This window comes from Mustelus asterias, unplaced genomic scaffold (genome assembly GCF_964213995.1).
Source record: "Mustelus asterias unplaced genomic scaffold, sMusAst1.hap1.1 HAP1_SCAFFOLD_784, whole genome shotgun sequence".
Taxonomy (NCBI): Eukaryota; Metazoa; Chordata; class Chondrichthyes; order Carcharhiniformes; family Triakidae; genus Mustelus; species Mustelus asterias.
The window spans coordinates 163,364-187,111 of NW_027590731.1; the positions used below are offsets into that span (position 1 = coordinate 163,364).

General features: G+C 43.4%; 1 non-coding gene and 1 gene segment (V, D, J or C); one reads left to right on the plus strand and one right to left on the minus strand.

Annotated features, from left to right (window-relative positions):
• Positions 1–10,138: 10,138 nt before the first annotated feature.
• trnap-ugg (transfer RNA proline (anticodon UGG)) lies at positions 10,139–10,228 on the minus strand. Its single transcript is given in 2 exon segments — positions 10,139–10,174; positions 10,193–10,228. It is a non-coding gene; the product is annotated as a tRNA-Pro (tRNA).
• A 12,632-nt stretch (positions 10,229–22,860) lies between these two features.
• Positions 22,861–23,408, plus strand: LOC144487417 (T cell receptor alpha variable 38-1-like). The segment is given in 2 exon segments: positions 22,861–22,906; positions 23,017–23,408. Coding segments are annotated over 2 exon segments (438 nt in total).
• The last annotated feature ends 340 nt before the right edge of the window (positions 23,409–23,748 follow it).

A 23,748-nucleotide genomic window follows, 5' to 3' on the forward strand; every position in this document is an offset into this window, starting at 1 on the left:
CAATTGCATTAATGACTGAAGAGGCTCGAAAGGCTGAGCGGCCTGCCCTTGTCCCTATTCCTTATGGCATTGTTGGTCCTCATGCTTTGGAACTCTCTTTCTCAATAATCGGTGGCAACAGAGCTTTCATTATTTTTAAGGTAGATGTGGATAAGTTTTTGCTGAGTCATACGTGATTGGTGATCAGGTGTAGGTGGACTGCAAATTTGATGTTAGAATTAAGTTATGAAATGGTGGAGCGGGCTTGAGGGGCTTAATGTCCTACGTATCTTTCTATTTTGATTGTTCATACGACGATCTGAGAGAGAACACATTCCACATCATTGTCTTTAATGAGCGACCCCTTCTTTGAAACTTTCTCACCCGGTTTTGGATTCTCTCCGAAATGGCAACATTCTGTGCACATCCACAATGTCAACATCCCTCAAGATCTTAAACTCTTCCATTAAGTCGCCTCTTACTATTCGAACTTTCAGTGTGTATATGTCTACTCTCTCCAACCATCTCCATGAGACAACCCGCTCATTACTGGAAATCGTTTAGTAAACCTTCTCAGGAGTGTCTCAAAGACATTTTCATTTCCCTTTATATATCGATAGCCAAAGGTATACACGTTATTTCTAATATGGGCTCACTATCAGAAGGGCTTGAACCTGCAAGGCCACGGAGCAGATGATAGAATGTGGGATTAGACGGAGCCACTAGTTCCATTTGTCTCCGTTGTATCCAGAGTATGCATGATGGGCTGAATGGCCCGTTTCGGCATCATTACTTTTCCATTCTTCTAGTTATCACCAGAGTTTTGTGCAACTGAATGGGTATGTATAAATAATATTGGGTGTAATTCGTGTAAGATAATGTCCTTTTTTGTCAGGTTTATAAATAGGCTCGACTGACATTTGTTTTAAATTCGAGCAAAAATAATAGAAGGAATTAAATATTACTAAGTAGAGTGAATTGAAGGTGAAAGATATTTCGAGAAGATAAAACGTGCAGATCGATGGAATTGCATCCACACAGTCTGAAAGCAGCATGGCATGCAGAGGAAGATGTAAGGTTGGGTGAAGGGCACAGGACACATCCTCACTTATCATCAAAAGTACAGGAAATTTTACATGTGTTTCAGAACGCAGGTTGGACACCTGATTTACCTCTTGCACGGGTTAATCTCCATAAAATAATATCTGTGAACAATACAAGGGCAGATGGTTGTTTTATCGGATTAAGACCTGTTTCTTGCTGAAAACCAGCAGTGTAATATTTCTAATCATCCTGCTTTTGACACCTCTCTTTTATTTGCAGAAGCATCAACATTATTCCCCGAATCTGCACCAATTTCACTATTACAGTTTCATTGAAATTCTGAAATTGTAGATTGACATTATGAGATAGAAATATTCGTTACTGTCTTAATTCACGTCAGTTCAGTAACATAGTCTTAATCAATAATCCTATTTTTCACCAAACTGCTTGGGCCAATTTGTTTGTCTTCAGTCAGATCATTTTCTATGATTGCAAAGGACTTTCAATAAACATGTATTTTGCAAGAAAAGCTGAATTCATCTTGTTTGTTCGGCGATTGTGAATAATCGTGTAGGCACAAAGTTTAATTGTTTCTCCGGTGACTTTACTCACTCCATAAATAGGCAATGCTTTCATTGTGCCCACCGGTGTTAAAAATAAGAGTGGTCTCCAGTACAACCAGAGATCATTGAATCTCAGAGTCGATGAACCATGTACTGGATTATTCCACTTGAGCTTCGTATTATTTGGGTACGTCACGATGTCTGAAGGATTTACTACCCACTCCGTTGGTGTGACTGGTGAGTGTAATTTCACTATATTTATTACCCTTGTCCATGAGATCCAGTTAATAATGTTATTATATGCAAACGTCATGTTCCTTATGTGTTAATGCAGTGGGAAAAATTCTCTCTCTTCTCAGCAGCCATTCTCCCTACTGTCGCCTGGTTGCTCTTTATTTCCCTCTCCCTCCCCTCCCCGCTACCACGCCCCCACCCCCCCCCCCCCCCCATCTCCTCGCTCCACCCACTCCGTCCCCACCTCCACCGGCCACTTTCACTGTTCCTGCCTTAGTATCTAAAGGGTCCTGACCTCAGTAAAAGTATATATATAATTTCCAGTGCTGTGATTCACAGCCAATTCCAAATCAACTGATGCAATATCTACAAATGCAGAGTCTACAGCAGAGTCACAGCAGAGTGACCCGGACCAGGGACATTTGGTCCAAACCCATTGGCATCATTGTGTTTCCCAAATACAAATATGGAGAAGGCTTGAAAGTGGAGATCTGATCTGTTGGTGAATCTGCTTTCTTGCTACATCAATGCGAAGCTTTCCTACTGTGAACTCGGTCTCAGCGGAACCAGTGAATCCATATTATTCTGAGGCTGGATTATGTGAAAACAAATACTTCAATTGCTCCCCAGAATCCTGACAGACCGCTGCTCCCGTTCTCAATCTGAAATATGAGTTAATTGTGTCTCTCTTCCTTACAGTGAACTTATCGACGATTCTTATCCTGTCTCGCGGAAGGTGTGGACTTTCAAAATGTGTCACACGTTCCTAATTTCCATGTTAGCAGCGTGTGTACTGGTCGTCATCATCGACCTCATATTGAGGCAAATTCCTATCAGAGTTAATGATCAATTTATCTTCATGCATCATACTCAAGTGTGCAACATCCATGCCGTCCTGCTGTACGCAGTCACCGATTGTTCTGTCTTGTTCACTGTCACTTTCACCTTTGATCGATTCGTGGCCATTACTTGTCAGAAACAGAAAATAAACTACTACACTGAGAAAACGGCAGTTGTGGTTATTGGAACAGTGAGTGTGCTGCTCAGTGCAAAGAACACGTTCTGGTACTATATGTCTGAGGATATAGTGTACTTTCCAAGAATCTCTACTTCTGTTATGCAGATTCTGATGAATTGTTTTCACCAGCGTGAGTAGGAGTTGAAAGTCTGCATTATATTTTAGCCAAAAGACCAGAAGACCAAAAGACATAGGAGCAGCATTAGACCACTTGGCCCATCGAGTCTGCTCCGCCATTCAATCATGGCTGATATTTTTTCTCATCCCCATTCTGCTGCCTTTTCCCCATAACCCCGATCCCCTTATCAATCAAGAACCTATATCTCTCTGTCTTAAAGACACTCAATGAACTGGCCTCCACAGCCTTCTTCTCCAAACCTCATCTGTTCCTTTATTGCTGAAACTGCTGTGCAATATTTCAACCGTTAAACACATTTTATTGTCGAGCAAGGTTCTCCGTAGACCTCAGACGCAAAAGAGTGGGGAAAGTTCAAATGGCCAAGAGATAGAGAAGTGAAGAAAATCTACCATCTTACCCTTTGCGATGTCGGGAAATTTTATCCTGTTATGGTCAGGGTTCCTATTGTTTTGCCTTCATCAGCGATTGTACAAGTTGAATTTATTTCTGTTATTTTGCCATTATTTGTTCAGGAACTGGGATTTATGCTTCAACTCTAGAGTTGCTGCACCAACACATGCATTCATGCCATGACCCAGACGCAATTCAGAGCGGATCTGAAGAATGTGGTGAAATTTTCATTTACTGGAATTGTGAAATTTATTAAACAGTGATCAGATAGTTTACCATAACAGTGTGTTTATCTGGTGTACTGTACAAAACCCCATCTCAGTCAGACACGCACAGTGAGACCGTTTTTGTTTTGTTATTCTGATCAATCCATGAACAGCAAGCGCAGAAATAGAAAATAATCGAATTTACGTCCAGAGGCACTGGGTTTGGATCATTTCAATGCTGACATTCAGCATGGCCTGGGCAAAATGAGCTCCAGAGTAAAGTATCCCCATGGCAAAGCGGGAGGGAGATTGGTGACTGTGACATTTTGCGTCTACTCCAACACACCTCCAACAACAAATGGAGATGCCAGCCCTAACGTCCCTTAAACCTCACCGCACCATAAAACTTTATTATTTAATAAGTCTGGATGAGAAAAGTACACATCACTTTAAATCAATAAAAGAGGTCATAAAATAATTAGCTGTTAATGGGCATATTTATTCGTGGGACGATGAATGCCAATGTCAGTATTAAATTCATTATCCTTCGGCCAGATTTCCCTGTGAATATTACTGACACAGATACGAATGTCGTTGCTTTACTTGTTGGTTCCTTTCTGGGGAAACAAGGAAATAAATTTAACCTAAAAATCTCCTCAAACCTGTTTTGCTATCTTGTCGTTAACGTGATACAACACCACCATCTGCTGGCGCCCCGCAGCAACTGCAGATTTGTGAGTCTCAAAGTTCAGTCTGGATGGCTGCATCCGCGAACCTTTTGCTGAAGTGTGACTATTGAACGATATTGTCCGAGATTTGAGTTTACAGAAGGAGCTCGGCTGGCGCATTCGCCCTTTTATATAACTAGACACCGCAAAGGAACTGCGTTCTTCATTACCCATTGGAGACATGGTCTGGACATTGAAGTTGGTGTTATTTCAGATTGCAATGCGTGTATTCGATGCAGTTATCAGATGTTAAATCACGTTCAGAATGGGAGTGGGTAAACGTTTCTTCCCTCTGTAATTCACTGTCAGACATTTTCAAGGTTTAATCCTACAGGGGCACGCGCACACAGACATTTACAGCAGCGCGCACATACACAAAGACATTTACAGGGGCCCACACACGCGCAAACATACACACATAGAGATACAGGGGCGCGCACTCGTACACAGAAATACAGAGGCACAAACACACACAGACATTTACAGGGGCCCGCACACGCATAAACTCACACAAACACACAGATCCTTATAAAGAATGTTCACAGTAACTTCATTGCAATGTTAATGTAAGCCTAATTGTGACACTAATAAACGTCAATGTTTCCAATATAATCCACTAAATTTCACACAATGATTCTTTGAAGATTGAAAACGAAATCATTTTAAGGCGCAGATTTTATTTCTTTGATTGCATTTGATTTATTTTTGTCACGTATATTACATACAGAGAAAAGTACAGTGAAAAGACAAAGCATATCGTTTATAGAGAAGGAAACGAGATATTGAAGAATGTAATGTTACAGTCATAGCTTGGGTGGAGTGAAAGATCAGCGTAATGCAAAGTAAGTCCATTCAAAAGTCAGACGGCAGCAGGAAAGAAGCTGTTCTTGAGTCGGTTGGTACGTGTCCTCAGACTTTTGTATATTTTTCCCGCGGAAGAAGGCGGAAGATAGAATGTCCGGGGTGCGTGGGATCCTTAATTATGCTGGCTGCTTTGCCGTGGCAGCGGCAGTCAATGGATGGGAGACTGGTTTGCGTGATGGATTGGGCTCTATTCATGCCTTATTGTTGTTTCTTGCGGCCTTAGGCAGAGCAGGAGCCATACCAAGCTGTGATACAACCAGAAAGAATGATTTCTATGGTGCATCTGTAAAAGTTGGTGAGAGTCGTTGCTGACATGCCAAATTTCCTTCGTCTTCTGACAAAGTAGAGGCGTTGGTGGGCTTTCTTAACTTTCGTGTTGGCATGGGGGGACAAGGACAGGTTGTTGGTGATCTGGATACATAAAAACTTGAAGCTTTCGACCATTTCTACTTCGTCCCCGTTGATGTAGACAGGGGCATGTTCTCCTTTTCGCTTCCTGAAGTCGATGACAATCTCCATTGTTTTATTGACATTGAAGCAGAGATTATTGTCGCCGGAACAGTTCACCATGTTCTTCATCTCATTCCTGTACTCTGTCTCGTCATTGTTTGAGATCCAACCCACTACAGTGATGTCGTCGGCAAACTTGAAATTATTTTGTATCTTCACAGCCTTTATTCACACTGTATCCGTGCTCGATAAATAAGGTTTTCCCATTTTGAAGCTCTTGGCCTACATTATAAAAGTTACCGTGATGCAGAAAAAAACCCATCTGTGTTGGAATGAAAATGTTCAACCTCCATTCTTGTTCCGATTTGCCCTGCCAGTTATATACCTCAACAAGTTTCGTACATATTCATCAGAGAAAGTTTCGGTGTTGACTCTTATGAGACTGTTGGGCCATTCCCTAACACACAATAAACACAGAGGCTCAATGTTGCTTCAATTGTTTCTGGAACTGATAGCATCCAGAATGGAGAGTTTGGTTAATGTTATTTTCTTTCAAATTTGAAGTATGTTTCTGTTTTACAATGTCTCAATGTCGCACTGACACTCACACAACACAAACATGTACTCACACACGTACAGTTACGCATTCAGAAACTTTCTCATAAACACATGCTGCCATATACACACTCTCTCACCCAAACAAACACACAGACTTATATATAGACACAAACTTAAAAAACATACTCAAAAGCACACGTTCACACACAGGGGAACAGACAGAGAGAAACTGAAAACCTCACAGACACAGGGGCTCACACACACAGTTACAGGGACACACAGATACTGGGGCACACACAGTTGCATGGGCACATTCAGATACATGCGCATATTTAGATACATGGGCACACAGACACAGATACAGGGGCACACGCAGAGACATGGGGGCACGCACACAGATACAGGGTCACACACACAGATAGAGGGACAGACATACAAATAGGGGGACACAGAAAGACAGATACATGGACACACACACACACACACAAACAGACACACACACACGCGCGTGCACGCATATACAGGCATACACACACGGAGAGACACAAAGATACCGCGGCAAACACGCACATACAGTGACACACATGAAGGTAGATACAGGGACGCACACTCACACAGATACCAGGGTTCACACAGATACAGGGAGACGCACAGATTGAGGGACACTCAGAGATAGAGAGGCACACACACAAACAGAGATACAGAAGCACACAAACAGATACTGGGGCATACAGAGAGCCAGGGGCACACGCAGCTCTGCGGCACACACACACACACACAGTGGTGCACACACAGATACAGGGACAGACACAGAGAGGTAGTGGAGCGTACACCAATTCAGGGGCATACACAGATTTAGGGGCACACACAGAGAGATAGCGGTGAAAACACAGATACAGGGGAATGCACAGAATAAGGGGCACACACACAGATATAGATGCACACACACAGCGATGCAAGGACTTAAACAGAGATACAGGAGCACAAACCTACTGAGAACTTACAACGTCTGCTGTTTTTATTATCAATACACGTTTTATTATAAGTTAAAACACAGCAAGTTGGCAAAGGTCAGTAGAATGAGGTGCATCTCCTCGTAGCAACGGGATGTGACGCTCGACTCATTGATCGACAGTTCCGCCGCGCCTCAGCGAAAAACCGCACTGACCTCCTCAGAAGGCAAACACAGGACATGACCGACAGGGTGACCTTCGTCGTCCAGTACTTCCCCGGAGCGGAGAAATTATGACATCTTCTTCGGAGTCTTCAACATGTCATCGATGAAGATCAGCATCTCGCCGAGGCCATCCCCACATCCCCACCACTTGTCTTCAAAAACCGCGCAAACTCAAACAGACCATTGGTAGCAGCAAACTACCCACCCTTCAGGAGAACAGCGACCACGACACCAAACAACTCTGCCACGGCAATCTTTGCAAGACGTGCCGGACCATTGACATGGAGGCCATCATCACACATGAGAATTCTCTCCACCAGGTACACGGTACATACTCATGCAACTCGGCCAACGTTGTCTACCTCATACGTAGAAAACGATGTCCAGAGGCGTCGTACATCGGCGAATCCAGGCAGATGCTACAACGGCTGAACTGACACTGCGCAACAGTCACCAGGCAGGAGTGTTCCCTTCCTTGCGGGGAACATTTAAGCAGTCAAGGGCATTCAGCCTCGGACGTCCGGCTAAGCGCTCTCCAAAATGGCCTTCAAGACATATGACAACGCAGAATCGCCGAGCAGAAACTGATAGCCATGTTCCGCATGCATGAGCACGGCCTCAACCGGGATCTTGGATTCATGTCACACTACATGTAACCAATTGGCGTGGAAGTGCAAAATCCTACTAACTGTCCTGGTTTGAGACAATTGACACCTCCTTAACTTGTGATTGTCCCTCTCGCCACTTGCATTGTCTGTACCTGTAAAGACTTGATTGCCGGAAAAGACTCTTATTCCAAACATTATCTTACAATTGTGTCTTTGTGTATATATACCGCGTTTGTGAAACCTGGCTCTGCACTTACCTGATGAAGGAGCAGCTCTCCGAATGCTCATGATTGCAAATAAGCCTGTTGGACTTTAACCTGGTGTTGTGAGACTTCTTACTGTGGAACGAGGGAAAGGTAAACTTTCACCTGGATGGTATTTTTAGTACTGCAAAATTCTGCGATAGAAAGAATGGAGTTCAAATTAATTGCGTGTCAGTTCCTTAATACAAGGCTGCTATGTTGGCGTTGTTTGTTTCATTGGAGCCACAATGATGAGGTTGGTGGATTTTGGAAAGATACACAAGAGCAACCTGTGGGACTATTTCACCTCACTGTCGATTGCATGTTCCAGGTTACAGCAAACAGTGATGTCACTGGCTGAAGGAGTTACTCATGTTCCATCTAAACATGGCATTTTGCCCATCGCAGGTATAAAACAAAAACTGAAATGAAAATAAAGTCCAAATTTAATATAAATGGGTGAGGTTAAAGTGCAGGCAGACACCTTCCCTGCTGGTCTCGTGGTTAGGACTCGGAGGATTCGGAGTTTTCAGTACCGCGGCCTGGGTTTAATTCCAGGTCAGTGAATGCAACTCTATTGCTGTCGTGCAGCACATGAATGAAGAGGAGTTGAAATTACTTCCTACTCGAAAACAGGGGTGGTACTTGTGCCACTTTGAAAAATAAGGATTAAATTTCCATCCCATTCCACAATCCTGCCAATTGTCCCGAACAACTTGTATTTACATCGTCTCTGCTGGCTCCTTTTGTCCAAGTGAATAAGATGTTTTCTGCTGCATTAAATCTGAGCCATGGCATGATCGACCAAAAGTGTTTCATGAAATTTAAAATAAATCAAATGAAATATTAAAAACAGTGGAATACGATCCCACGCCTCCACAAAACATCAGTTCAGTGCCTTGGACCAAAGACCAAATTTACCAGTAGAAAAGGAATGCTGTCACGGTTGCTGTTGCTAGTGGACAGAATCGATGGAGAAGGAGTGGGTCATATTTCCCTTCGACTCTCCTCCACCACGGAATAAGATCCGGTGGATCCCATGTTCAACACCAATTTGCCAACAAATCCCGAATCTCTTAATTCCCTTCGAGTTCAAAAAAATTATCCTTCTCAGTATTCAATATCCTCACTGGTTGAGGATCCGCAGACCGTTGGGCTACAGAATTCCAAGCATTCACAAGCCTCTGAGTGAAGAATTCTCTCCTCACCTCGGTCCTAATGGTTGACGTACTATCCGGATATTGTGAGCCCAGTTTAAAACACTCCAGACTCAAGCAAGAGGCGGGGAAGGAGGAGGGGTGTAGGGGGGGAGGGGCGGGGTGCGGTGGAGGGGTGTAGGGTGGCGAGGGGGTGAGGCGGGGGGGGGGGGGTGGAAACAATCTCTCAGCATGTACACTGTCAAACAGTCTCGCCGTTCCAGACTTTTCACTGGGATCACTTTTCATTTTTCCAAACTCTCGAGAGAACAGGGTAATTACAATGAATCACTCCTCCAAAGGCAATTGTTTCATCACAGCAATCAATCCAGTGAATCTTGGTTACACAGACAGCGCGAGAATAGAGGGAAATAAGAGCACAGTATGGAAAGTTGATGGAGGTACAGAGAGAGTCTGAGAGAGTGAAAAAGACAGATCGATACACAGAAACAAAGAGAGACAGTGCGTGGGGGAGTCAACCACATTGTATGAATGAATAACAGTGCACACAAAGCCAGCGGCCGGAACCCACAAGCATTGGGTCCTCTGAATCGTTGACGAGGGATAAAGAGAATGTCCAAAAGAAGCGTCAACTTTTGAAAACATCTTGAATTACTTGTGAGCGCGTTGTGTAATTGGATCCCCTGTATTGTCAGTTTCTCAAACGAAACCGCAGGTAAACTCATCCAGCAGAGCACACGGTAAAGAAATGAACAAGACTTTGCCATCGCAAACAACAACGGGGCTCGTCCGGGATTTGAACCCGGGACCTCTCGCAGTTTTGGGAATCACAACACCCAAAGCGAGAATCATACCCCTAGACCAACGAGCCGCTGTTGACAGAGCTGCTCAAATACGGATATTATATTGTCACACAAATCTGATCAGACAGCTGCAGTGAAAGTTGGAAGCGCTGGAAACATTCAGGAAGTCAGGCAGCAAGTGTGCACAGGGAAAGGACTCTCTTCTTACACCTCCACAACCTTTCATTTAAGCTGGTAAAGTTTGGAAATGTAGGAAGTTTTAAACAAGTGAAACCCAGGAGCTAGGAAACACACCAACAGGAAAGGTCCCTGATCGGGTACAATTCAGAAGAGATAAATGAGCAAGTACTTTGTGGTCCATGGCCTGAGCGTCAGGAAAGCAGAGTGTTACAGAATGTTTGCACCGCAGAATGAGATCATGCACAAGACCTTTGAAGCAGTCACGTGTGCTGCGGATAATAGGTAACCGGTGGTTGTACTGCACAACGATTACAGAGGAACTGCAGTGATGAAGTTGGTGGATTTTGGGAATTGAGAGGAACACATGGGCAGCTTGTGTGACTATTTCACGTCATTGCCGCTTTCATACTGCAGCGAAAAGTCATCGTTGTTGCCACTGAATGAAGGAATAACTTATGTTCTACCTGAACAGAACATTTTGAAAGAGAGACTTGCCTCTGGTGGAAATAGATCTGAGATGAAATAATGAAATATAAAATGAAGTAAATTAGATTAAACATCCAACGTATTAAAAATATTGGAGCATCCAACCTATTAGAAATATTGGTTCACAGCAAGTGACAAGAATTGATGCTGTGATCAGAGATATAGAACTGGAACCCACCGTCACACCGAGTGAATCCGTTGTCTGGTTAAATGTTGATCAAAGAAAATGTTTGACCATCTTTCACAATGGAACGTACAGGAACTCAGTCAATAAGCTGTCTCCACTCACAAATAACGGAAAGGGTCAATTTCATCTCGCAACTTTAGGCCTTTGCCATCTTATGTACATTCATTATGAAGATTTATAAAGTAAGTGAATAGAATGTGTGATGGTAAAAAAAACGTGTTCACGCCCTTGGCGTAAGCACAGTCACGCACACAGAGGAGCAAACATAAGCATACACCACGCGAGACAGAGCACTAAGGAGCGACAAAACGGAGGGCTTGTATTAAGGCAATGTAGCTTCGGGGGAGAGCATTTGACTACAGGTCAAGACGTTTCTGCATTCAAATCGAATGCCTCCTTCCGCGCTTAATTGATTTTTTTTTCAATTAAAACTGCCCGTAATTGACTGGAAAGCGCTTTGTTACGTGCGGTTGTCGGGAGAGGTTCTATATAAATGCAAACATTTCATGATCTTCAATCCCAGTCCTCTGTTACTGTCAGTGGAAACAGTCTGTCCCTCCCTGCTCTATTAAAACGGCCCTTTTCCCATGTTAGGAGAAGGGATTCACCATGACACACAGTAACACTGTGGGGTAAAATAGGAAAATATGCATGTTCAGATTTGTAAACGATGCCATCATTTGGTCCTTCTGCGTCAGGTTTGGTGAAAATTGAATTGGCGTCGAATTTGCAGCCAACATGCTGACACCCTGATTTAGGATGCCATGTGGGCTGCAGCTGTCTCAGTTTCCGTGGCGCAATTGCGAGCGCGTTCGGTTATTAACCGGTTACAAACAACGTCGCTGAACGTGGGGCTCGAACCCACGACCCTAAGATTAAGGATCTCATGCCCTACCGACTGAGCTCGCCGGGCACATGGGCAACAGTGCTTTCAATAACCTAAAATGCATGGAGACAAATATGGTTTTTCCATCTCGTGTCTCAGCTTGTTCTGACTTCAAAGTTTGCAATTAATCGACCGACAAAATCCCCAAAGTTCCTATCCATTCCTCTCAATCATCAATTACATCATTCACATCTTCCAATTCTTAGCTTCACCTCTCTCAAATGTTCCAAACTCTTCTTACATCATTCACCTTTTTTTTGGTTCTTAATAATTGAGGGGGGGGGGGGGGGGGACATTCTCTCTCAACATTTACACTGTCAAACTGTTTTCCAGTTTCAGACTTTTCAATAAGATCACTTCTGATTATTCTAAACTCCAGAGCGAACATTAAATCTCTCTCCTCCCAGGAGAAACGCAGAAATCAATCCAGTGAACCTCGGTTACATACAGACAGCGTACGAATGGAGAGAGCAAGGCGCAAAAGACGTCAACGTAATAAAAACACAGTCAGAGACACTGACAGAGTCTGAGGGAGATATATAGAGACAATGAAAAACAGAAATAGCGAGTGGGGTGCACATCCACAACCCATGAATGGATAACAATGTACACACAGCCAGCTGCCTGAACCAACAAACATGGGGTCCTCTAAACTGGTGAACAGAAATAAAGTGAATGGCCACAAGCATGTTAACCCTTTAATGTCTTGGTTTTCTTGTGTGAATGTTGTGTTGATAGATTACCTGCACTGTGTGTCCAGGTGCTCAAACCAAATCCCATGTAAACCAATCCCACCGTTTGCACTGCAAATACATTTATAAAACATATGATTTGTCCAATACGCAACAACAGCTGAATGAGGGCTCTGGCCCGGCATGTGACCCCAAGATCGCTCGCACGTTTGTGGATGTTAACACCCTCGGCCCGAAACATACACCTCGTCCATCGAAGTTGTTCATTGAAGATATTTCCATTGCCATCCAAAGCTGCTCAGCCTTCTGCAGAGAAAGGTGAAAATGCTGGAAAAACTCAGAAAGTCAGACAGCTTGTGTACACAGGAAAATAAATCTCATATTTTAGCTCCATGACATTTCATTAACACTGGGAATGGTTAGAAATGTAGTAAGTTTTAAACAAGTGTTATCCAGCAGCATAACAAGGGGGGAGGCATCTGGCCGGGTGTAAATGAGGAGAGATTAAATGAGGGAAACAAAGAATTTTAAAGTAATTACACCACAGAATGGGGATATTCCTAAGTCATTTAATGGACTCAGTTGTGTTGTGGATGAAGGGGAACCTGTGGATGAAGGGGAACCTGTGGATGTAATGTACGCAGATTGCATTGGAGCCATAGTGATGAGTTGGTGGGTTTTGCAAAATTGAAAGTTGCACTTAGGAAGATAGAGTCAGGAGTAGAAGTGGCAAATTCAGCGCTTCGAGCCTGAACCGTCATGCAATCAGTTCATGACTGATCTCTCCCTGTTCTCAAATCCACCTCCCTACCTGTTCCAATATCCCCTCATCCCTTTTATTATCAGGAATATATCTGTCTCCTTCTTGAAACCATTTAAAGATTCAGAATCCACCGCGTTACGGGGCAATGCATTCCACAAATTCACGACTCTCTGCGAGAAGTCGTTCCTCCTCATCTCAGTTTTAAATCTACCGCCTCTCAACCTATATATTGGATCTGTTGTTCTCGATCGCCCCATAAGAAAAGAAACATCTCGCCTACGTTTACTCTTTTCAATCCTATTTAGAAGTTTATGTACCCTGATCACTTCAGCATCTTGTGGGACTATTTCACCTCACTGTCGATTTCATATCCCAGCAAACACAATCGGTGTTGTCATTATCTGAAGCAGTCACTTATGTTCGATCCATTCTGGACATATTAAGGGATATATAGTAAGTCATTTTGAAAAATACAGTTCACCCGTGACCCTGGGAGTCCAGTGGGTTGTATTCAGTACTCCCCAGTGTTGTTTGGTTTCAATTCCCGCTCAGGAAACGATTATTTATCGCTCTCAGCAAACTATTAAAGAATAACCTGATTTACTAGCTGATCGAAAGCAGATCTACTATTACCAGTCGAGTGAGTTTTGCGAGTCTGCATTACTGGTGGAAATGTCACATGTGCAACAGGTCAAGAACAAGTATAGTCGCAGAAAGACACTGATAGGCTGCAAAGCGCTGACGATAGAGATGGTGATGTAAGGTTACATTTGGATGGTAAATTGGTCAGATTTTAGCGTTTACACTGAATTATTAAACTTTTCCCTCACTCTGCAACGAAAATATTTGGAAAAGCTTCTGTCCAGTTTCGAACCGTCGGAAGCAAAAGCAATAACTGTGCGTCAAGTGCCTGTTGTTTGTTGTCCTTGACTGAATACATCACTGTGGTGGAAATGGAAGGTGCCATTTTGCAAAAGAGACTTGCTTGTGATGAATGTGGTCTGGCGCAAAAATTAAAATAACAAAAGCAGCGTGGATAAGGAAAAATTGTATAACAGGCTGGTCTGGTGGTTAGAGTTTGACACTTCCACTGCTGTTTAGATTACAGGTCAGGAAATGAAGATCTGTTGCTCTCATCCAAGCCGTAAAAACAAATGTCTGTTATTGCTTGGTGGAACATATAAAACATAATCTTTCCTCGTGTCCTGAAGTGAAGACTGAGCAAATTCAACAGGAGGTTTTCATGTAATTTCTGGCAGGATATTGGGAACAAGACAAGGTTAAGGACAATTTAAATGATGCCGGTCCTTCACTGTTTCCGACTGGATGTGATTTCTGTTTGTTACACAGTTCAGGACGAATTGATTCAGTGAAGAAGCAGGCTCAAGCCAACTGATGGGCTTTCGCAGTTCCTTTGCTGCTAATGAATTTCAGTAACGTTTTCCGTAAAGGGCTGGATGTTTAACGTGGTCGCGAGGCGGAGCAGTTTAAACCAGTGGTTTACCACCCAGTGTATGTGCAGCTGTGAGTTCGAATCCAGCTGCTGCCAGAGTGGGTTTAAGTTTTGGTCTCTGCAGCTGAATTCCAGCAGTTCAGAATGAATGCAGTAATTTGAGCCGTGTCGATTTTGGCAGGAAGAAACAGGAGAAACAGACCAATGTAAACAGTTGTTGAGGTAAAGGAGCGTGTGTGGAAGGAGTGGAGCAAATTAGTGCTGATGTTGGAATCGGAAACAAGAAGGGAAAATGCTGAAAAATCTCAGCAAGCCTGGCAGCATCTGTGAGGAGAGAAGAGCTGAAGTTTCGCATTGAGATCAGCCTTGGTCAAAACTGGGGAAGGATTGGAGTTGCTCCGATAGAGAATACAAACGGGAACACAGGGTGAAAGGCTGTCTGCTGATATAAGTAACAGGATCGCAAACATTGAGTCTGCAGTCACGGCCCAGGGGATGGATTGGGATTTTCTAACTGAGGCTCAAATCCTGTCATGTCGCTTCCCGTCATTCCTCATTGTGACTTATTTTTATTGAAAGTAATTGAAAATAAAGAGATGATCAACTGATTGCAAATCTCCCACATCAACGTCACTGAGAGTCTAGTGATCAGGATTGGCGTCGTGACGCGGTTTCAATTCCCACTCACGGAGTGAATAACTTCTTGCTCAATTCTTCATTTAATGAAAACACGCCTCACAGGGTCTGTGAAGGGAGCAACATCTAATTCCTCCAGCTGGATGAACTTGCATCGGAGCTGGAAAAGTCAGAGATGTAACATTAACGATAAACTCTGAAGAAGAATCACATGACACGCACAACATTCATGTCAGATACACACACAGCACACATGTCAAATCATGTCACTTTCAAGTTGTGTCTTTTAACTTCCTGCTCTCCACTTCAGACATTTCCACATTCATCAAAAATTCCGACCTCAAACCCCTTCCTGTTCCTCAATCCACTGATAATGCTACACATATTGCAGGCAGCCTCTAGTATTTGACTCCGTAGCTCAGTGGTTAGAGCACTGGTCTTGTAAACCAAGGGTCGCGAGTTCAATACCTCGCTAGAGCATGCACGTAAGTTTCATCTGATCGAAGTTTTCGGGTAGAGGCAGACAACGGGGGAACATAACAGAGGGCTTTGATAACTGGATGGCAGATCAGGTGCAATTTTTGCAGAGCGAATAGATATTCTCTTCTTCGTAAAAATAGAAAGAGCAGAACGTATTTGAAGAGCTGAAAATGATACTGAGAATAGAATAGATGCGTTTGTACAAGGAATGCATAAAGTTAATACGTTGGTGCAGCAGATAATTGGAAGGGAAATGACATTTTGGTCTTTATTGCCGGCAGACTGGAGTCCAAGAATAACGAGGTGTTGCTGCAGTTGCACAGGGTTTTGTTGAGACCACATGTTGAATATTCTGTGCAAATATGATAGTCACATTAAAAAAAAGATATGTTTGCATTGGAAACTGTAAAGAGAAGGCTCACCAGATTGCTCCCTGGGGTGAGGGAGTTATCCTCTGATGAGAGGCTGAGTAAATTGTGCTGCAATTCTCTGGAGTTTCGAAGAATAAGAGGCGATCTCATTAAACCTGCACAACTCTGATTAGGTTTGATAGGATGGAGGCTGTGAGATTTTTTTCTGCTGGTCGGGGAATCTAACCCAGTGCGGCCCAGATAAGAGGCTGATCATTTAGGGCTATGATAAGGAAATATTCCTTCACTCAAAGGGCTGAGAATCTTTTACATTCTCTGTACATGACAGTTAAGTATGCCCCACCATCGAGCACATTTAATTCTGGGAAACAGGTATCTAGTCCCTTGGGGAATTCAGGGATCTGGGGAGCTGGTGGAAAAACTAAGTTGCAGCCCAAGATCAGCCATGATGGTATTGAGTGGTGGAAGAATCTCGATGGACCGAGTGGTCTGCTCCTCCTCCTATGATTCATGTCAGAATAAAAACAGAAAGTACTGGAAGTTCTCAGCAGGGCTTGCAACAAATGTGAAACAAGGCATAGAGTTAAGGTTCTGAGTCCAACATGACTCTTTTCAAACCAGTAACTGAGTTTGAATTATAACAATTAGCAAAACATCGAGACTAGGAATTGAATTGGATCCAGGCAGCGAAAGCCCTGAGTTTAAACTGCTGCATTATTTCTGTTGGAAAATTGTTCAGAAAAGTGTGCTGCCAACTGAACGGGTGGAGGTTTGAGAGCACCCCGAGACAAAAAACTTATTGATGTTTCTCCTTATATTCCCGACGTAGAAACACTTTGTGTCTTTCTGCAACAGGGAAATAGTGTCCAAACCTTGCCAATCTTGATGTTATTCAGTAAATTGTCATACAAATCGATCTATGAATATTCATTTAAAATAAAACGAGATACATTGGATCATGCTGCTGTACTTTTCCAACCTATTAGAAATATGGGTTTACAGTAGCTGATAGAAATTGATGCTGCGGTTGCAGATATAGAACTGGAACCCACCATCACAACGAGTGATTCCACTGTCTGTTTAAATGTTGATCAGTGAAAATTTCAATCATTCTCTTCTGTGTCACTACGGATAGTGAGTCAATAAGCAATATTCACTCAACAAAGCCCGAATCAGTCAATCTTTCTCGCAACTTTCAAACATGTTGTTATTCTCTGTACCAATTGCCATTGAGGTATACGAGTAAGTGAATGCAGTTGGTGATGGCAAAAATGAGCTTACCCTCTCGGGGAACACAATCACATTGATGCACACACAAGGTAGCAATGGATTCCAAAGGTATGAATTCATGAAAAGAAAAAGGAAATCATGTCTGACTAATGTATTAGATTTCTTCGAGAGGTCCCTCCCAGAGTGGATAGAAGGGGACCAGGGGATGTATTGTTTTTGGACTTCCAGAAGGTGTTCAACAAGGTACCTCACAAAACGTTAACTCGTAACATAAGAGCCCATGATGTTGGGGGTAGTATATTTGTCGGTAGAGAATTGGCTGATGGCAGGAAGCAGCAATTTAGGATAAAGGGTTTTCAGTTTGGCGACGTGTAACCGTAGGCTTCCAGCGGGATTAATATTGGGATCACAACTGTTTACAATAAATGTTAATGACTTGGAGGGAGGAAGCAAATATATCGTAGAAAAAATTTCAGACACAAAAATAGGTGGAAAGGCAAATTGCGACAGGGATAGAAACAGTTGATATCGAGATTGTGATAGGTTATCTAAGTAGTCGAAAAGTTGGAAAATAAAATTTATTACGGGGAAATCTGAAGGTGTTCAATTTGGATGGGAGAACAAACGAACAGAGTGCTATGCAAATAGGGTAACTGGATAACACTACCACACAAAGTGACTTAGGGGTACTTGTCCATGAAACACAGAAAGTTAGCAGACATGTGCAGCAATAATCAAGAAGGACAATGGGATGTTGATTTTTATTTCAAGGGTGTTGGAGTATAAGAGTAGGGAAGTTTTGCTGCAGCTGTACATGGTATTGGTGAGACCACATCTGGAGTTCCGTCAGCAGCTTTGGTCCCCTTATTTAAAGACATATATTTTTTCATTGCAGGTAGTTCAGGGAAGGTTCACAAGGCTGATCCCGAGTATGGAGGGATTGTTTTATGAGGAAAGATTAAACAGGTTGGGACACTACTCATTGGAATTTAGAGAAATGACATGTGCCCTCATTGAAACATAGGATTATTGAAGGTCTTGAGAGCCTAAATGCTGAGAAGATGTTTCCGCTCGTGGGAGAGTCCAGGGAGAGAGGGCATAGTTTCAGAATAAACGAGTGGTAATTTATGAGTGAGATTATTTGTTCTGTTAGGTTCAACACCCTGACATATTCCATAGTAAGAAGTCTCACAGGTTAAAGACCAACAGGTTTATTTGAAATCACGAGCTTTCAGAGTGCTGTTCCCTCATCAGGCGAGTCACCTGTTGGAATTTACCCTGCTGTTGTGAGACTTCTTAACGTGTCCACACAAATTCAACGCCAGCATCTCCACATCACAGATCCTCCGTAGTGCATAGACACTTAGAAACGAGAGGCAAGTGTAGGCCATTCGGTCCTTTTAACCTGCTCCGCCATTCATTTTGATCATAGTTGATTATCAAATTCAAAATCCTGATCCTGCCCTCCATCTATATCCCTTGATCCCTTTAGCCTAAAGAGCGACATCTAGTTTCTTCATAAAATCACACAACGTTTTGGCCTCAACTACTTTCCTGTGGTAGTGAATTCCATACATTCACCACTCTCTGGGTGAAGAAATCTCTGCTCACCTCAGTCCCAAAAGGTTTAACCCTTACCCTCAAACTGCGACACTTAGTTCTGGACTCCCCCATCATCGGGAAAATTCTTTCAGAATCTATTCTGTCTAATCCTAGAGAGGGAGCACAGCAAAGGTTTAACAGGCTGATTCCTGGGATGGCAGGTTTATCATATGAAGAGAGACTAAATCCGTTAGGATTGTATTCATAGAATCATTGAAATCATAGAAACCCTACAGTGCAGAAGGAGGCCATTCGGCCCATCGAGTCTGCACCGACCACAATCCCACGCAGGCCCTACCCCCACATATTTTACCCGCTATTCCCTCTAACCTACGCATCCCAGGACTCTAAGGGGCAATTTCTTTTTAACCTGGCCAATCAACCTAACCCGCACATCTTTGGACTTTTCACTGGAGTTTAGAAGAGTTGGAGGGGATCTCATATAAACTTATAAAATTCTAACAGGGTTAGGCAGGGTAGATTCAGGAAGTATGCTCCCAGTGATGGGGGAGTCCAGAAATAGGGGTCATAGTTTGAGGAAAAAGGGTAAGCCTGTTAGAACTGAGGTGGGAAGAAATGTCTTCACTCAGAAAGTGGTGAATGTATAGAATTCACTACCACAGAATGTATTTGAGGCCAAAACGTTTTCTGATTTCAAGAAGAAATTAGATATAGCTCTTGGGACTAAAGGGATCAAAGCGTACGAGAGGAAGGGGGAATCAGCATATTAAGTTTGATGATCAACCATGATCAAAATGAATGGCGGAGCAGGCTCGATGGGCCGAATAGCTTATTCCTGCTTCTAGCTTCTATGCGTCTATGTAATCCTCTTAGAATTGTATCAGTTTCAATGAGATCTCCTCTCACTCTTTCGAACTCCAATGAACATGATCCTAACTGATTTATTCTCTTCTGAAATGACAAACCTAACATCCCAAGCAACAGCCTGGTAAACCTTCTCTGCACTCCCTCTATAGCAAGGACGTCCTTTCCAGTATAAGGACGTCAACGCTACACACAATACTCCAGGTGTGGCCCCAACAATGCCCGATAGAATTGCAGCAAAACATCCCTATTCTTATACTCAAATGCTCTTGCTATGAAGGCTAGCATATCATTTTTCTTCTTTACTGCCTGCTGTAACTGCACGTTTACTTTCAGCGACTGACGCACGAGGACACCAGGCTCTCGCTGAGTATCCATCTCGCTCATGCTTTATCACTTTGGAGGGATTACAAACTGCAAGCCCTAATGTTGAGAACAAAGTTTAGTAAAACTACCAAGATTACCGAGTTAACGATTAGCAAAGTCCTGATCTCCGACACAGCTGTGTATTTCAGCACCATGAGTCCCCACACTGCTCCAGAGATGTCGCGGGTCCCTGTCAAAATCCCACAGCGACAATTCCAGTAACTACGCAGCAGAGGGTGCTCTCACACTGGTGAAGAGCAGCAATAATTCACTCAGCGGCGTGAGAGCCAGAGAGATATTTCTCAACCTGCAAATAATACAAAGCACAACAATAGATCGCGAGATCCACTCGTAGAACTATATTACTTTACGATTTAAATTCGCAACATATTAAAAGTAGACTCCACAAGTACATCTGTGGAGCCTTAATTGGTTAGATGTTAATTGTCCTTGTTCCTTTCAATTTATTTTCCCACTTTGTTCCTTCCCACCTCCAGTTTCCACTTTTCACCTGTAATTGCTTTACTTTCTTCCAGTATTTAGTTTAACATTTCGAAACCTAATTTTCTGCTCGGCATCTTAAATCAGTCCGGCAAAACTCCACTGAGCCACAAAAGGAAACTGTCAGGCGAGGCCAATGAATAATCAAAGATTCTCCCCCCTTCTGTCCATCGCCATCGGAACACTTCTCCGAATAGGCACCTGTGGGCGGCCCGGTGGCACTGCTGCCTCACAGCGCCAGAGCCTCTAGTTACTGCCTGTGTGGAGTTTGCACGTTCTCGTCTGGGTGCTCCGGTTTCCTCCTACAGTTCAAAGTTAGGATGATTGGCCATGCTAAATAGCCCCTTAGTGTTAGGAGGACTTGTAGGATAAATAGATGGGGTTATGGGGAAATGGTCTCTGTGGGATTGCGGAGGGTGCAGACTTGATGGGCCAAATAGCCTCTTCTGCACTGTGTGCACTGATAATTTAAATGCTTGAACCCAATTTGCTTCAATGTTTTGAAGAAGATAAAGTGGTCAATAATCATTACAAAACATCCGCATGTAGAAAGATTGGAGCCTGATATTGGTCAGAGGCCAGAGCGAGTGAGAGAAGGTGTGTCTGATGTGGGAAAGGATGTGAAAATATGAATGTAAACCCAACATTGAGAGCTGCTTTCTGAATTATTACACTGCAGTCATTTCAAGTATTTTCATTTCTTTTATGAATGGAAGTGACACTGAAAGGTTTTCCTCGCCGGCTGGTATTGAATTGTCAGTCATGAGGATAAGCTTTACATATCCTCTGGGGACTGTAAATCGGCTGCCTGAACTTCGCTCTCGTGTTTTGAACACATGATTGCTGAGTTACTGGAAGCGCTGACATTATTATCTCTGAAACAAATCGCAAACTCCGATGGTCGTGGCACATTGAATATACGATAAGTAACCCGATTGAAGTTAATAATTTTAAACAGAAATGCCATTGAGAGAAATCCTGCGTACAATAGTGGAAATAGATGGACGTAGGGAAGTTGTTTCCATTAACAGGGGAGACTAGGACGCGGGGGCACAGCCTTAGAATAAAAGGGAGTCACTTTAGAACAGAGATGAGGAGAAATTTCTTCAGCCAGAGAGTGGTGGGTCTGTGGAATTCATTGCCACAGAGGGCTGTGGAGGCCGAGACGTTGAGCGTCTTCAAGACAGAAATTGATAAATTCTTGATTTCTCGAGGAATTAAGGGCTATGGGGAGAGAGCGGGTAAATGGAGTTGAAATCAACCATGATTGAATGGTGGAGTGGACTCGATGGGCCGAATGGCCTTACTTCCGCTCCTATGTCTTATGGTCTTATGGTCTTAAATGTTTATACTTCAAGATCGTTCCATTGAATGTACAGTGACAGCCAGTACCTTTTCTCCAAAGCGGCAGGTATATTTTTTAAGCATCGTCACAAACACATGTTCCTTCATTTGAACTATAGTGGGAAGGATTGCATAACTGGTTATCCGACCGCTGAACGGCGGCATAACCGCTCCTTCCTTCACCAACAGATCCTCGCTTTAGCCTTGAATTGGGAGTTTCTCTTCAAACGGCAGGGACGCTGGCAATGTGGTGAGTCAATCAGCCACTCCGACATAAAATGCAATAATTGTTCAATAATTGCCTCAGTGCTTCATGGGGAAAATCTCGCAGTCATGGCTGAGCCACTCCCCCGATGGTAAGGCTTAAACGGACTGATCCTGAATGAACCAAATCCTGGAGCAAGCCTGAGTTTGACGGCCACAATGATCAGAATCGGGTTTAAATGTCACCATCTGCTGTGTAAAACTGAAATATTCCTCCCATAAAGCACTGACTGTGACCCGGCTCTGAGCGTTTCCAATCATTGGCAGTCAGCCAAAGGCAGCCAGCTCACCAGCCTGCCTATTCTCAATGTCACTGGGAACATCAGGAAGTGAAGTGAAAACATCCTGAGACCCACAGCAGATTACTGAGGGCGGGGTTTAGAACGGGTGTCTTCAAAATCCCCAACTCCTCTTCGACAGAGCGGACAGAGACAATGCGGCTGCTCAGCATCTGGGTTGTGTGGGCAATATTTCTGACAGGTAAATGTGGACCAAACACATTTCAACTTTTTTGTTACATTTTTGAAACATGGTGTAAAACGAAATTTTCAACAGTCGCCGGTCAGATCTTTTTATATTTGTTTTTTCAGATCTGATTCATGGAGATTCTGTCACTCAGTCGCCGTCCTCAGATGTTAGGACAGAAGGAGAAGCGGTGACTTTAAATTGTAAATATGATACTGAAGCGAACAACTACGATCTATCCTGGTACCGGCAGCACCCGGACTCACAGCCTCAGTTTATACTTTCGAAATACTCTCGCGGCGCTGAAGACAAAGCCGATTTTGCCAAAATCCGTTTCTCTGTTGAGCTCCAGACGGAGAATAAATTCAGCAGTTTAACCATCTCGGGTCTGAAGCTGGCTGACGCCGCCGTATATTACTGCGCTTTCAGACTCACAGTGACAGAAAACAAGCTCAGCCCTGTACAAAAACTGCCTATTAATACAGAATACAGCTCCTGTCTGTTGTGGCTTGTGTAAAATCGCGGTAGATGTAGCCACAATGTACAGCAAAAGGAAACCAAGCCAACCTCGAATGAAACTGTTCCCAGGAGCAACGACACAAACAAACTGCCGATTTCAATCCGACAAACAGATCAGCACAGAGTCATATTTGAAGATACCCGTTCTAATCCCCGCCTTTAATAATTTGTTCTCTACCCTGGGGATGTTCATGCCTCACTTCCCTATGTGACTCTGGTTCTGTGAGACCACTTGGTGGCGATCTGGTGCTGACATGGAAAGAAAAGCGTCCGAACCTGGCTACAGTCAGTGTCTTGATAGGGGAACGGCCGCACTTTCAGAGACTGGGGGAGATGGA